At 35.6% G+C, this 16,525-nt stretch overlaps 1 protein-coding gene across 1 annotated transcript in view; it reads right to left on the reverse strand.

The window, feature by feature from the left end:
• Window positions 1-7,575, reverse strand: part of LOC127541680 (vomeronasal type-2 receptor 26-like) — a 57,842-nt gene extending 50,267 nt beyond the window's left edge. Inside the window, exons 1-2 of the mRNA XM_051966896.1 lie at window positions 7,558-7,575; window positions 2,264-2,448 (exon numbers count right to left, since the gene is read on the reverse strand). Of these exons, the coding sequence (XP_051822856.1) occupies window positions 2,264-2,448; window positions 7,558-7,575 (203 nt within the window). The remainder of the gene's footprint in view (window positions 1-2,263; window positions 2,449-7,557) is intronic.
• Window positions 7,576-16,525: the final 8,950 nt, after the last annotated feature.

Consider the following 16,525-nt stretch of genomic DNA (forward strand, 5'->3'; position numbering starts at 1 on the left):
AATCAATCAACCCTTATTAAGCACTGCTTTGGGCTAGGTACTGTGCTAAGTAGTTAGGATACAAAAAGCAGGACAAAAAAGTCTTATCTCCAAAATGATGATATTTTAACGGGAAAGACAGCTTATAATCAGAGACAGAAAGATAGAAAATTGATAGAATCACAAAGAAAGAAAAACAGAAACCGAGAGGCCCAGTGACTGTGGGAGGCAGAAAAAGAGAGGGCCAGCCAGGGAGCTATATATGTAAGAGACACTGCCAAGCTGAAAGAGAGAGACCTTGGGAAAATCATGAATAGATGTGGTGAGGGATAAGGGAGAATTTAGGGTCAGTTCTAGGCTGAGGGCTAAAGGGCATCAAAGGATGGTATTGCCTTCTACAGTAATAGGGAAAATAAGTGTATGGAGAGGTTAGGGACAAAAAATAACGCTTTATATTTTGGATATACTGAACTTAAGATGTCTCCTGGGCATTTAGTTCAAGATATCTGAGAGGCTATTGATGATATGAGTTGTAAGGACATCAGAGAGTTTAGATCAGGATAGAAAAATCTGAAAAACATCCACATAGAGCTACTAAGTAAATCATGGGAACTGATAAGATAACCAAAGGAAGTAGTGGGATGGATTAGACACATTGATGAGGTATAACTACAGCTGCACAGTGTGATCTCAAAAGGCTCCATCAAAAGAAGGAGGAACAAAAAAACAAGAAACAAGAAAAACAAAAAAAAAGGAGAACAAAAAAACAAGAAACAAAAAAGGAAAAAAAACAGTCTCTAAAATCTAGAGAGAATAGAATACCAAGGAGAAGAGATTGATCACCACTGTCAGGAGAGATGGCCATTATCATAAAGAATAATAGCAAAAGAAATGATCTGCAACTCACTGTAGTAAATGGAAAGACAGAAACTAGAGTTCCCAAGGAGCAGATGGTGAAATGTTTAAGAATTCATGCCAATGAGCTTACTAGAATTGATGAGATCTCCTATTAGAGTTCAGGCATTTGCAAGTCATAGGGATAGAAAGACAAAAGAGAGAAGAAAAAAACAGCTCTTTTCTTTTGGCCAGAAAAGAAAATGTATCACTATCTGAAACAGATATTTGCAACAAAGATGATAAAATATGATTTGGAGAAAGTCATCAATAGCTCTGGGAGAGCAAGAACATCTTCATGGCAAGTGAGTTGAATTTTAAATGAGAAGAGGAATTCTGAGACATGGAACCTCAGAGAGATTCCATTCCTACAATGGGGGACAGCATTAACAAAAGCATGAAAATGAGAGCTGGGGTGTAGAACATAGAAAGTGGTTGGGCGGTCCCTTTGGCTTTATTTAAAATGTCACAAAAATGGCAAGGAAAACAAATGTCAAAAATTGCCCTATACTTTATATTTACTAGACATAAAATGAGGAAAATCCTCAGTACAAGTATTGGATCTTGTCAGTAGTTTGAGATACATGGCACTTGTTGACATTGTAAAGTTCATATTGTTTGATATTTTTGATGTGCTGTCATATTATTCTGATATTGGTAAAACATCAATAGGAATCATTAAATCAAATGGTTCTAACACCCATCAAACTTTTTAAATAAAGATAAGCCATGTTGTTCCTTTTCTTTAGCAGCTCTCTGTTGGGAAGATAAGGCTTGAAGCTTTGGATTAGATAAAACTGAACCCAATGCAGTATTCTGAATTTGTTCTGTTTTCTGATGCCTAAGATAATGAATGTTAGATTTCCCCTTCCCCGTTTCATGTTATTATGATTCAGAAATATCTTTACCCAAATCTCACCCAAGTCAAGCATCCATAAATGACCTTGAGATTTTCATCACATATGAGCACAACTGTGAACATTTCCTCCCCTATTTGGAACAAGTAACCAGGTCTTAACCATGTCCATTCTTAGAGAATACAGTTTTGACACCTAAACTCCAATTGTGAGTGTAGGACCTCCCTAATGTGTTTCACCCCTCCTTGTACTGGGTGAGTTTTTGTCCTAAGTGGAGATGAATCTGTGCTGGTTTATAATGCCATATAGAATAAGGATGAATAGTCTCTCTCTGATTGCTACACTGCACATTAACAACACTTTTCATTTAGCAACTTCTTGAATATTAGATTTCTAGTCATTTTTGAACCCACATCTTTGCTTTAACCAAAGTTCTGAGAATAAAAAAAGCACAACTCTACCAACAAAGCAGTCAATAAAAAATATGGATTAATATTGCATATATTTGGGAGGGTGGGAAAGTAACTACTTACATTTGTCGTGCATAACTGTTGAAGGGAAATATTTTGAAGAAAAATTTGTTCACTTGAATCTCTACCTTCACAAAAAGGGAGAGGAATCCAGCAATGATTAGGTCCCCTTCTTTTCTATACGTGGGATTGAAACGTCTCTCTATGTGACAAGGATTCTTGACCATCTGGAACTCAGATAAGAAAATCTGCAAAATCAGAAATACAAATAATAAAGAGGATGAGAGTCTCAGTTTCCCCAAACCCATGGTCAATATTTCAGATCTCTAAAGAGCTAAGGATTAGGGGAGCATAAGGTGATTGGAGGCCATAGTTCTTGCATCTATAGGCACATGCTCTATTGCTAAACATTTGTCTTTTTTAATAGATGCTCAAGCTTTGTACATTCTCTTCTCCTTGGGAAAGCAGAATGTGAGACATGAAGTGGGCCTCTATTTGGGATAAAGGCAAACGTTTGAGTGAGCAGGACATATTTATTTGACATTTTTGCCTCCTGGATATTATTCATCTAGTTCCCTGCAGATGAATAAGGAAAAGTGGTTCTTCTCATCTCTTGGGTGAAAGTCAAGCAAATATTTTGACCAGAGTCTGAGAGTGAGTTTCTCCAAGGACCAGCTAGCCCAGAAATTCTGCACCTGTGTCCTTCATCTTTAAAAACTCCAAACTTAAGAAAAAAAAAGTTTGGGAATTTCCTTGCTTGTTTTCTATCTCTGGAGCCTTCGTAGCTTTGATGGGATCTGAAATGCCCAAAATACTCTTTTATCTTTTACATGCTATTTCAACCTAGAAATTCCCTCCTTAAGAACAGATCTTAAAATCAAAAGTGAATTGTTAGATGGTAAGAAGGAATGATAAAAAAAAGAATATTTTCAGAAAGAGCAATTATTTTGAAAGGATTATTCAGGACACAATTTCAGACACAGAGTATGATTTGAAAACATCTTCAAGAAAACTTCAAAGAAAAATAAACCTGGGCAGAAATTTGATTGCAATTTCACAAAGAGAAAAGGCAAGATATTCTTACAGACCTGAGTTCTGAGATCCTATACCTGGAGATATAGGCTCAGTCACAGGTGTATCCTGGACCCACACTTGGTGAGGCTTCTTTCTGGGTCAGTCCCCAGCCCAGGGTCTAACTGGTCTAGCCTGGGAAAAAATCCCTTACTCTAAGATTTCATTGACCAGCCCAATGGACAATTTAATTTGAGGGATTATTCTAATGATATTTGAAGGGACATAATAGAAGAACTTTGTTGTACTTGTTCTCTTTGTTCTGCCATTTTGGCTGATTGGAATTCCTTGAAATATAATGTCCAGAAACCATTTTAGTCAGTTTTCTGGTGTACTAATGATGCTTAAGCCTTCTTTCATCAATGTCTTAATGGTTAGTTGTTTTAAAATATATATTTTTTCTAATTTTATATTTATTAGTTTTATTTTCAAATTCATTAGTGTCATAGATAAATTATTCTTTATTGTCTTCTAATTTTCAAAGAATTTTTTTCATACTTGTTATTCTAAGCTGAAGAATCTTCTCCCAATACTTTGTTCTTTAGGCCACATTTTTTTTGGCATTTTTCCACTATCCTTCTCATTCAATTTTTAAAACCATTTTATTTTCTCAAAAACACTTAGTCCAGCAAATTTTAAGCTAACCTAATGAAAATTAGTGTGAATTCAAATTATTTATTAAACATTATATGTATTTCTAAGTATATATCTATAATGAGAAATTAAGTCAAATACTTAAGCCAATTCCTGATCTAGAAAAGTCCCAAGAATAGGTAGAATAGGCAGGGATTTGAAAATTGATCTAACTGTTGAAGATAGTAAAGAAAAATATTATATGGACCTCGGAAAAGTTATCTTTTATTCGTTTTTACATACACTCCTACACACACACACACACACACACACAGATACACACACACACACACACACCAAAATAGCATTGTATATGTTGGGTGGGAAAGTGAAATATGATGTCTCAGAAATATTTTAATATTTATTTCACTAATTAATAATAATTTACATAATTTTTCAGGTAACCAGCAATAACTTTATTTTTCCTGAAAATTGCCTATTTATATCTTCTGTCAATTTATTAACTAAGGAATACTTTTTATATTCCTACATTTGGTTCAGTTCCCTATTTTTTTATGAAATGAGATGTTCTTCAAAGACATTTGGTGCAAATATATACATAAGCACAAATATATGTATATATATCTTAGTCTGTATATATATATATGTATATATATCTTAGTCTGTATATATATATATATATATAGCTAGTTTGCTAAACTGCCTTCCAGTTTGGCCTCCAAATTTTCTCAAATGGTGCATTGGATTCTGAAAGCTAGAGTCTTTAGATTTATCAAATTCTGGATTACCAACGTCCTTAGATTGTATTGTGTAATACATACAATATGTGTATTGTGTCTTTAATCTAGTCCTCTGAGCTAGTACTTTATTTCTTAGCCACTACTACTTTCTCATCTAGTTTATAATCTGCTGTTGCAAAACTAGCTTTCATAGTTTTTTTTGACCTTTGGATTGTCTGAATACTCTTGGCTTTTGTTGTTCCAGATGATTTCTATGTGATTTTGTTTTAATCTCCATAAAATAATACTTTGGAAATTTCATTCATATAGCACTGAAAAAATTAATGAACTTTGGTATGATGATCTTTTTATTAATCTTTGGTTTTTAAATCTTTCTTTACTCTCTCTAGTTGTGGGATCAAAATGATATTTGTGTCACAAAACACCTTTGTTTAGCTTTTTAATCCATTTTTTTCAAATTCATCATATAATATTGTGGTAAATTGTTCTAAAGAATTATAAGAGAATTGACTTAAAGGAGACAGCTAAGTGGTACAATGGATAGAGCACTGCTCCTGGAGCCACAAGGACCTGAGTTCAAACCTGCTTCAGTCACTTAGCACTTCCTGCCTGTCTGGCTCTGGTAACTGGGTTGTAAATAATAGGAAAATTTCCAACATGACAACTTAACTGTCTCTCTCAATCTTGCTCCCTACACTACTCCATGGACAAAATCAGGAGAAATAGACACATGACTCAGTAGCAATTTCAACTCCATTGTACCTGAAATGAACAGAAAAAGGAGCTGATGAGGTAGGCTCCCTAAGACTCCCTGCCTCCTCATGTTTAAAGTGTCATTTCTTCCACTAATAAAATACAATAAAAACAAATACAATACAATAATAAAAATGCAGCACGGGGCCACCATAATCCTGGAAACAGTAAGATTCATATACCTGACTTCAAACGTGGCCTCAGGCATTTTAAAGTTGTATGACTCTAGACCAGTCATTTAATCTCAACTGGCCTCACAAATACTAAAAACAAACAATTCTGCCTCCTGGCCAAACAGAAAAACACCCACCAAGAACAAAAGGACAACAACAACAAAAACTCACAAAGCAGGATTCACTCGTAAATGTAACTAGTTGAGGTGATCTTGTCTTAAGAAAATTGTTAAAAGTTAGTTCAATTACTTTGTCCATGATACTGTTACTACTGTGGTGGATATTGTTATTGTTATACAGTTGTGTCTCATTCTGTGACTCAGACAACAGGACACCAACTCCTTCTCTCCTCCATTATCTCTCAAGGATTGCCCAAATTCTTCTTTGTCTCCATGATACTATCCGTCCATCTTCTTCTCTCCCATGTACTTTTCTTTTCGCCTACAATATTGCTCTATAGCAGCATCTGTTCCAGTGAGTTCAATCTTTCCATCGTGTACACAGATTTTTCAAGATTCTGCTTCAATATTTGACCTTGTACTGAATAATCTCAATTGATTTCTGGAACAACTGATATATTTGTCATTTACTGTCCCAGAGACTGTCAAAAGTCTTTTCCTGACCCAAAATTCCAAAGTGTCAGTTCTGGAGGGCTCAGACTTCTTTACAGTCAACCCTTAAAAGCTGAGTTTTACCAAGTTCAATTGAATTTGGGTCTCCCTTTCCCTATGTCATTGATTTACCTTTTTATTGTTAACAAATATCAAATCATTTCAATTTGTGTAGTTGATAATATGGTTTGAGGTTTGTGAATTTCTTTCCTTCCCTTTTCTCTTGACATTTTCTTTCACATTTCCCTTCACATTCCAGATCAGATATTTCTTCAGATGAATTAGGTTTAAATAGTATTAGATATTTGAATATTTGGTAATCTCTAAACTGATTTTCCTAGTGTGACCTTTACTTATTTACTCACATATCAATCAAACTGCCCAAGTTTACTTCATATTCTGGTAATATCACATCATAAATGAATTAATTAAAGTGTTCTCTTTACTGAATTATCTTGGTTGGTCTAATCATGAATAATTAAAATTTATCCAGTTACTTAATTCTTTCTGTATTTGTGTGGAGTTTTCTCAGACTCTCAAATGTTTTGTACTGTCTATAATGTTATTAACAAAAAATGTGTTTTTCTCTAGCTTCCTACATCATTTGATGATTGACAAACAGAATTGTTAGTGATTTTTATGGATTTATCTCCCATCCTGCCATTTTGCTGAAATGACTCATTATTTCAATTTGTTTTTCAGTTGACTTTTTAGAGTTTCCTAGGAAAAAAAAAATCACATCATCTGTAAAAAGTGATAGACACATTTTGTCCTCTTCTTGATCCTCAGAAAGACCTTGATTTGTTAAACTTAACACATTGACACAGGGATGGGAAATTGTATGGGTCTACTTCTGAAAGTAAGACAATTAAGGTTTTCCCAGGCTAATGGGAATGGAGAATTTTCTGGCCTAAAAAAGAGAATTTGGAACTGGAGATTCATGGCAGGACATATTTTCCACTTGGTCTGGTAGTAAGATGACACTCATTTCCTGTCAAGAAAGCATAAAGAACTGAGTTCAAAAGTTTCTAAATGTGTAGAAGGCAAAAGAATTGTAGGTTTGTGGCATATTTGGGAATGAGAGGAGAGGAGATCCAAGAGTTCTGAGAATGTCTGGAATGCCAGGTTGGGGACACTAAATTTAGACACAGTTTCTAGAATTACCTAGGAATCAGTTCTTGAATTTTTGTCCTTCTTCTCTTCAGAGTTTTACTTTTGTTTTATATTATTTCTAGAAGAGCGCTGATTTGTAAATTTCTCTATTATCAACCTGGGGAATCTCCTGTTGCTTTTGAATGGAATATTCATTTTAAAAAAGAAAGAAAAGAAAGAAGAGATCCTGGCAGGGGAATTTTTGTAAATTTTTTTTATTGAACAAATATTAATGCATTTACATAAAATACTACATCCTATACCTTGTTGTTGGTAGTCATAGTGGTGTTTTTTTTTTTTTTTAAGAGCAAGTCACAGAATTTCAGCCATCAATTTTCCTTAGAAGTATCTAAACCCGGATATATATTCAAAGATCTCAGAAAAACAAAAGAAGTGTTAGTTTGTAATAATAGGTGATACAACGAATAAATAATATGACAAATAAAATATTCTAGTTGAAGGCCATTTCTTGAAGTAAGAAAAGACTATTATTACTCCTGCATTTATATTGTCTCATTTTTATTATTCCTTGGCAATCTACTTATATGCCCAAGCTATTGTTACAAGATGTATTTGACGGAAATAATAAGGCTTTGGAACAGATTTCTAGATCCAATGATCATTCTACAATTCATTAATTAATGGAAAAGTGATTGGCTAAATAATTTCGAGTCCATATTCACTGGTTAGAAACCATTCAACTCAGCAAATTAATTAAAATTCTCCCATAAATCTTCTATCATAGATAAGTTCAATTCACTCAAAAATATTTGTTAACGATATAATTCAAGCAAACTGGAGGGAAATTAAAGTTCTAATTTTCCAAGCAACACATCAATGATTCAGAAAGCTGGATGGACTTATTAAAATTGAGGCTTGCAAACCAAACAGTCATTTACTTAAATTCCACAATTATTTTCCATCAATATTGAAAAATGTCATTCACATATAATCTGCTATCTGTAAACTAATTCAAAATAACAAGTGATCCCATTCTACCTTTATTCTTACATCAGGAAATAGAATGCTTGCAGAAGGTTATTATATTGAAATTAAAACCAAAGGTGAATATCAGAGAAAACAGAGGCAAATGAATGAGATGACTTCAACATTTTCTCATGACCGGATTAAAGGAGCTCCTTGACTGTGACTGGCGAGCTTGAGAAGCTCTGGCTTCTGAGGAAGTTGCTTTCTTTTTAAGTATCCCTTGCGTATTTTGTTCTATTCTTAGAAGGATCACATAGCACTTGGGAGCAAAGATGCAAGCGAGAATCCCAGCACTGGAAGTCAAAATGGCAAAGACTTCCAAGGCCACAATGGCCTTGCCCTTGGAGCTCTGGTACGAGGGCAGGAAGGAGATCCAGACGCTACAGAACACAAGCATGCTGAAGGTCAGGAACTTGGCTTCATTGAAAGTATCTGGCAGGTTCCTGGCCAAGAAAGCCATGGTGAAGCTCGCCAAGGCCAGCAAGGCCATGTAGCCCAGGACACAGTAGAAGATGAGGAGAGTGCCCTCATTGCACTGGATGATAATGGAGCCAGGCTCAGAGTGGATGTCCAGCTCCAGGAAGGGAGGGTATGTCCCAAGCCAGATGCCACAGAGACACATTTGGATGAGGGTGCAGGTGAAAATGAGAGAGTTAGATGCTGTGGATCCCAGCCAGCTCCGAAGCCTGCTCCCTGGTTTGGTGGCCCTGAAGGCCAGAACCACAGTGATAGTTTTAGCCAAAATGGAGGAAATGGCTACTGTAAAGACAACTGCAAATGTCGTTTGTCGCAGCAGGCAGGTGGCTGTGGTAGGATGGCCGATGAAGAGCAAGGGGCAGAGGAAGCAGAGGCCAAGGGAGACCAGCAGCATGTAGCTGAGACTGCGGTTATTGGCTTTGACTATGGGGGTATCTCTGTGCTTCACAAAGACCCCCAGGACAAGCATAGTAAGGAGGGAGAAGCAGATGGCTGTACAGGCTAGAGTCATTCCCAGAGGTTCTTCATAGGCCAGGAAGGTCACAGTCCTGGGGAGGCAACAATCTCTTTCCCTATTAGGATATTGATCTTCAGGGCACTGCAGGCACTCCTCTGCATCTATGAACAACAATAAATCATGCTATATCCCAGATTGATCACTTTTTGTCCCCTATAAAGCACAGTGTTATTCATTTCATATTGAGCTCCATCTCATTTTTGGACTCCTAAGTAAGAAGGAAAAATATTCTAAAGGCTGAATAAAATGAAGATACATTTCAGTTTCCTCATTTCTCCACATATGGATAAAATAATGTGTTGAAATTATTTATTTCATATCATAGATTTGCTAAACAAAAATTCAAACTCCCTGCAATCCATTAATTTGAAACCCCTTACAATGAGTCGAAAAGGGTCCTTTTATACACAATCCAATACTTTAAGAACAGAAATGAAACATTGAAACCATAGAGGAAGGCCAAGAGTTGCTTTTTAAAAATTAGGTGAAAAAGATTTTTTGTTGAATTTCTCTGAATGTAAGGTTATAGCTACAAGCCATTTTCCATTTGGAACATGGTCCAAGAATATGAACAATTTTCAGAAGAAAAAATTAAAACCATTTTTAGTCATACAAAAAAATGCTCGAAATCACTATTGATTAGAGAAATCCAAATTAAGACAACTGCAGTACCACTTCACACCTCACAGATTGGCTAAGATGACTACAAAAGATAATAGAAAATAGTGGAGGGGAAGAGGGAAAACTGGGATGCTAATATGTTTTTGGTGGAATTGTAAATTGATCCTACCATTCTGGAGAGCAATTTGGAATTATGAGGAAAAATCTATCAAAACTCTGCATCCAGCAGGGATCTACTGTGTCTGTATCCCAGAGAGGTCATAAAAAAGAGAAAATCACCCACATGTATAAAAATATTTTCACACTTCTTTTTGTAGTGGCAAGGAACTGGAATGAGAGAGGATGCCCAAAAGTTGGAGAGTGGCTAAACAAATTATGATATATGAATGTAATGGAATATTATTGTTTTATAAGAAATGATCAGCAGGCTGATTTCAGAAAGGCCTGGAGAGATTTCTATTACCGGATGCAAAGGGAAGTAGGTAGACTCAAGAGAACACTGCACCCTGAAACAGATACCATGTGATGATCAACTGTGATAGACTTGGCTCTTTTCAACAATGAGATTTGTGATGGAGAGTCTAGCCATTTACATTCAGAGAGAGGATTATGGGGACTGAATGTGGATCACAACATAGTATTTCCACCATTTTTTGTCATTATTTCTTTCCTTGGTTTTTTTTTCTTATTTTTTCCCTGTTGGTCTGATTTTCTTGTGAAGCATAATAAATAGGGACATGTTTTGAGAAAAAATGCACATGTTTAAACTGCATCGAATTACTTGCTGTCTAGGGAAAAAGAGAGATGAAAGAGGGAGAAAAATTGAGAACACAAGATATTTTTTCACAAGAATGAATGTTTAAAAATATCTTTGTATGTATTTTGACAAGTGAAAAGCTATTATTATTAAAAATAAAGTCTTCATAATAAATACTACACATTGTATTCTGAAAAATAATTGTGATTGGAAAAAAAGAAATGCTAATTGAAATAAGGTGAAAAATAGTCCATTTTGGGAGCTTGACCATAACGAAGTAAGTAAAATGAGAATAAAAATCAAACTCCAAAGGACTGACTTAAAGCGTAAGTGTTATGTAAACAAAATAGAAGACCAAGAAAATTCGCCCCCCCAAAAAAATCCCCCAAAGTGTAAGCTTTCAAATATACTGTTTTATTGATCAATATCAAATACAAAGCAAATCACAATGAGGTCTCATCAGCTTTGACACCGAGATAACTTTGAGGATGATCAATTTTTATTCATTTTTTTGTGAGCCAAGTTTTCTTGAATTGGGACTCCATCCTCCAGAAAACAAATCTTTCAAATAATCTCCCTTGAGGACTCTGATCAAACTTATGCCAAGGGATATTTTCATAAGACTAAATCCAGAGACCAGACTTCTGCCCTTAAACCAAAAGCATCTGTGTTTGGATAGTTTTTAGAATTAAAATATTTTTTTTAATTTTTCTGTTAAGAGGGAAGAAGTTTAAAACTAAGTTTTAGACTAAGCTTTCCTACAGGAATGGGGAAGATTCCAATTAGGCTGCAAGGTCAAGGAAGTATTAGGGATTCCCATGGTAGTAAAATCCTGATGGATTCTGCTTCGACAGATTTTGGGTATCTTGGACATGGTAAGCTTCTAATTATAAGAATGATCACAAAGCACATTGAATGAAGAGGATTGAATAAATGCAATGTTATTTCAACTCAGAAATTATTGTGATTTTGCCAAATACAAAGCACACCAGTTTAAGATTAACAAATGAGAATGTCCATTACTTTGGAAGAAGGGCAGTTTATCTTTAGGAACCCACCTGTCTGGTTGGAAATTGTCCCTTCAGGACATGGGGTACAAGCATAGCAACACCTGGGCTGGCTTTCAAGAGCTGTCTTTTGGAATCCAGGGCCACACTTCAGATTGCACCTAGAAGTTGGAGTCTATATTTCCAGCAGAGAAAGGGAGAAAATGTTGTTGAAAAAACAACTGGTGAAAGATGGATGAATTGAGGAAATTAAGATTTCAAGGTTCTCCTATGGAAGACAGGTAGAATAAAGTATTTGCAATTCTGCAGGACAAGAATGACGTAATTCTCAATGGAAAACTTGTATCTTCATCTTCCAATTCAGATCATCTTATCCCCAATGAATCCACACAAATTAACCAGTGGATACAATCAAGGTCCTTGCTATTTTTTTATTGTAATATCTAGTTGGTTAGTTTTTCCCAAGTACCATTTTAACTCTAAACATCATTCCATTTTAGAATTGGCAATGCTGACATGTTTTTGACCGTACAAGAGGAAATATATTTTATTAATTGCTAACCCCTGAAAGTTTTGGGTTTTTGTGTTTCCATAAATTCAAACATTCCACCTAGAATGATTCAGGGAATGATATTTTAGAGAATACGTACCAAAATAAACGAATTGCACAATTAGTGCTTGATTGAATCAATGAATCAGGTGATTTTACAGGCTAATCTTATTCTCAGGCTGATATTTGAAATCTGTTCTTGGCACTATTGTAAAGGGGCGGTGGAATTGATCTATATATACACAGATGGAATTGTATAGAAATACATGTTTGATATCAGCAGAGGCTATAGCTTCAACATTTATATTAAAAATCTCTAAAGCCATTGTCTCTTTAAAATAAAACACAGCTTTGTACAACTGTACCCAATTCAAAAACAAACTCAGATCAAATTATTTGTCTATACAAATCCAGATATTGAGTAATCATCTGTAAATAAATGCCTTTGGGGGATAATTGTTGTCTACTCTAGTGGATATAAATAGCCTATCGCACACATTTCCACTATCTGGAAACATCATTGTACCAGTGAAGAAACAACCAGTGTCCAGGAAACGAAAGAGACAAAGTGATAACATTGATCTTCATTGGCTCCTTACCTGATGGAAATCTTCTGGCCAATCTATGTCTTCTTCCTTAATGATGAATCTCTGAGCAAGAGGATGTACTTCACCCACTTTGACCAACGTCTCTATCTGGTCAGGGAAGGATTTATAATTGAGTATATCATATGTCTCAGCATCCACCTGGACTCCATCCTTATGTGACCCATCACTGGCATTATTGACAGAACTGATGAATTTCAGAAAGTGGTGGATCTGAAAGAAAGAACAGGTGATTGTTATTCTTTGTGGAAAGAAGAATTGTGCCCATGTCCCAGGATTGACTATCAGTGGAAAACAGGCTCATAATCTGGAGCCTCCAAAAGTTGTCATTCTCATTTTTGACCTTCTCTTAGAGTTTCTGAACTCTAGAAAACTTGAAAACTAAGGACAAATGAAAAATAACAAAACCGGCACCCAATTATTTTCTACAGATATGCTAGATAAATTGTGGTATGTGAATGTTATAAAAAATTATTGTTCTGCAAGAAATGACCAACAGGATGATTTCAGAGAGGCTTTGAGAGACTTACATGAACTGATGCTAAATGAAATGAGCAGAACAAGAACAAGGCAACAAGAAGACTGTGTGATCAATTCTAATGGTCTTGGCTCTCCTCAATAATGAGGTGATTCAAACCAGTTCCTGTAAAGGCTAGTATTCTGGAGAAGTATACTTGAAAGAAGGTGTTAACTCAGTAGAATTGGTAAGGAATGTTAATCTAGTTTAGCATGGTGATTAATAGTTCTCTATTTCAGTGGATGTACATAGTACTGAATATAGTTCTACAAGATTGACATCTATGATAAGGTAATTATATATAAAATATATATTCAGGTTGTGGTTTTCAGTGGTCAATGGAAAATATTCAAGAAAATTTCGCAGAGAATTACAAAATATTGAATGAGAAGGTTGAAAAACAGAAATTTAATCTACATTGTTGCCACTGAGAAATTTAATGGTAAGACCTGATTATTTTAGGGAAAAGAAAAATAATCTAATTGGGCAGAATTCCTAGTACACATTTGGTGTTCAGTCATTAAGTCCTGTCCGACTTTTCATGACCCCATGGACCATAGACTACCTTACCCTGCTATGCTCTACTATATCTCAAAGTCTGTTCAAGTTAATATTAATCATTTCCATGACACTATCTATCTTAAACTGTACCATTCTTTGTTCCTTTTACTTTCAATCATTTCTAACAACAGGGTCTTTGCCAGTAGGTCCCATCTTCATATTATGTGGACAAAGGTTTAAACTGCTTTAGGATTTGAATTTCCAGTGAACGGTGGGGATTAATTTAAGTATTGATTGATTTTATCCCCTGGTCGACCAAGAGTCTTTCTAAAGTCTTGTCCAGCACCACTATTATACCATAGAATCAGTTCTGCAGCACTTATCTTTCTTTTAAGTCCAAATCCCACGGACATAATTTTTTCTTGAAAACACACATACGAGAGAGGGCGAGAGCCAGAAAGAAAAAGAGAGAGAGAGAGAAGAGAGAGAGAGTAAGAGAGAAAGTAAGAAAGAGAGAGAGAGAGAGAGAGAGAGAGAGAGAGAGAGAAGAGAGAGAGAGAGAGAGAGAGAGAGAGAGAGAGAGAGAGAGAGAGGAGAGACTGTGGAAAAGAATCACCTATAAGAAATGATGTAGTCATTATCATATATAAAAAGGTGAGGAACGAAGTACTTGGCTATTAAATCAAAAATAACAGGATGGTATCTGTTGGAATCCAAGGAAAACTGTTCAACATCATAATACAAACATATGCTTTAACCACTGATGGGAAAGAGGCCAAAGTCTGTCACATTTTTGAAGACCTGTAATGTGTTCTCCAAATAAGTCCTATATATACAAAGCAAGTCAAATTTGTCCAAGGAAATGAAAAGACAATGTAATTAAGCAAAATAGAATTAGAACAGCAGTCAGATTTGGGTTTCTCCTACAAAACAAAGAGCTGCATAGACGAAAGCCAACTTCTACAAATTTTCAAATTGAGTACATTAAGTAAGAAATGCAAATGGAATATAAAAAAGAAAATTGAGGGATTGTCCATCAATTGGGAAATGGTTGAATAAATTTTGGTATATGTTTCTCATGTAATATTATTGTTCTATGGGAAATGATGAGCAGGATGCTCTCAGAAAAAAATGTTCGAAAATCCTCCACAGACTCAAGCAAAGTAAAATGTACTATATACACAGTAATAGCAATGTTCTGTGATGACCAGCTGTTCTCAGTAGTACACTGATCCATGAATATGCTAAAGAATGTGTGGTGTTCTTCTTCTTTGAAATATAATATAAAGGTTGGTTCTATCTGCAAGCAGGTTTCTTGGGGAGGTAGCTCTAGTATCAGGTCAGATCAATAATCACCCCAAATGTAGCCAGGTGTTAAAAATGCATTTGCTTGTTCAATAAAAAGTTTATTGCTTCCTCAAAATAGCCTGGTTAGTTTTCTTGGCTTATCTCTCTGCTTGGTTCCAAGAGCTCCTTCCGAATGTCTCCAAATCCAAAGGTTTGTCCTTCAGCCGCCAGCCAGCCAGGTGGAAAATGGAATGAATCTCTCTTGCCTTCAAGAGAGGCTTATGGGTTAACTCCCAGATTGTTCCCCTCCAACCCCTGGCAATGTTCCAAAGTCACTAACTAACCCAAAGCTAAGAGCCTCTTTATATATGATCTCTCAAAGGTTGTCTCCTCCTTCTGGAGGCAGGGATTAAAGGAGGTGTGAATTTGAATATCTCATATTAAACCCTGAAATCTCCGAAAGTGTGAACTCCAATGAGTACTTAAATACTTCTTGCTTATATGAGCTCTCTAAAGGTGTGAACACAAGCATTGCATCAATTCCATTGAGTTAACACTAGGATTCTAACATCTCCCTTGAGTTATCATCTTGTTTCACGTTGAAGTAACACTAGGATTCTAACATCTGCTTTTTTTTGTTTTAGAACATAGATGGTTATGACCTCCCTGACTTCTCAAGGAGGTGAGAACCCCAAAAAGAAGGTGATCACACCTTCCCTGACTGCTCAAAAAGGGAGTGAAAACACCATAAAAAGAAGGTGATCACACCCTCCCTGACATCTCAGCAAGAAAGATGGAAACACCAAAGGAAATACAAAATCAAATCAGATTAGTGATTTCTAAAGGGGCTCACTTGAAACAGGTATGAAACAAGGTGTACATACATCCATCCCCTATGGGAGGCATTCTTTGTACAAACAAAACTAATGCAAACAAGATTAGAAGGGAAGCAACAAACTGGGAATACATCTTCACAGTTAAAGGTTCTGATAAAGGCCTCATTTCTAAAATATATAGAGAACTGACTCTAATTTATAAGAAATCAAGCCATTCTCTAATTGATAAATGGTCAAAGGATAGGAACAGACAATTTTCAGATGATGAAATTGAAACTATTACCCCTCATATGAAAGAGTGTTCCAAATCATTGTTGATCAGAGAAATGCAAATTAAGACAACTCTGAGATACCACTACACACCTGTCAGATTGACTAAGATGACAGGAAAAAATAATAGAGAATGTTGGAAGGGATGCGGAAAACTGGGACACTGATGCATTGTTGGTGGAATTGTGAACGAATCCAACCATTCTGGACAGCAATCTGGAATTATGCCCCAAAAGTTATCAAATTGTGCATACCTTTTGATCCAGCAGTGTTTCTATTGGGCTTATATCCCAAAGAAA

Source organism: Antechinus flavipes, chromosome 6 (genome assembly GCF_016432865.1).
Source record: "Antechinus flavipes isolate AdamAnt ecotype Samford, QLD, Australia chromosome 6, AdamAnt_v2, whole genome shotgun sequence".
Classification (NCBI taxonomy): Eukaryota; Metazoa; Chordata; class Mammalia; order Dasyuromorphia; family Dasyuridae; genus Antechinus; species Antechinus flavipes.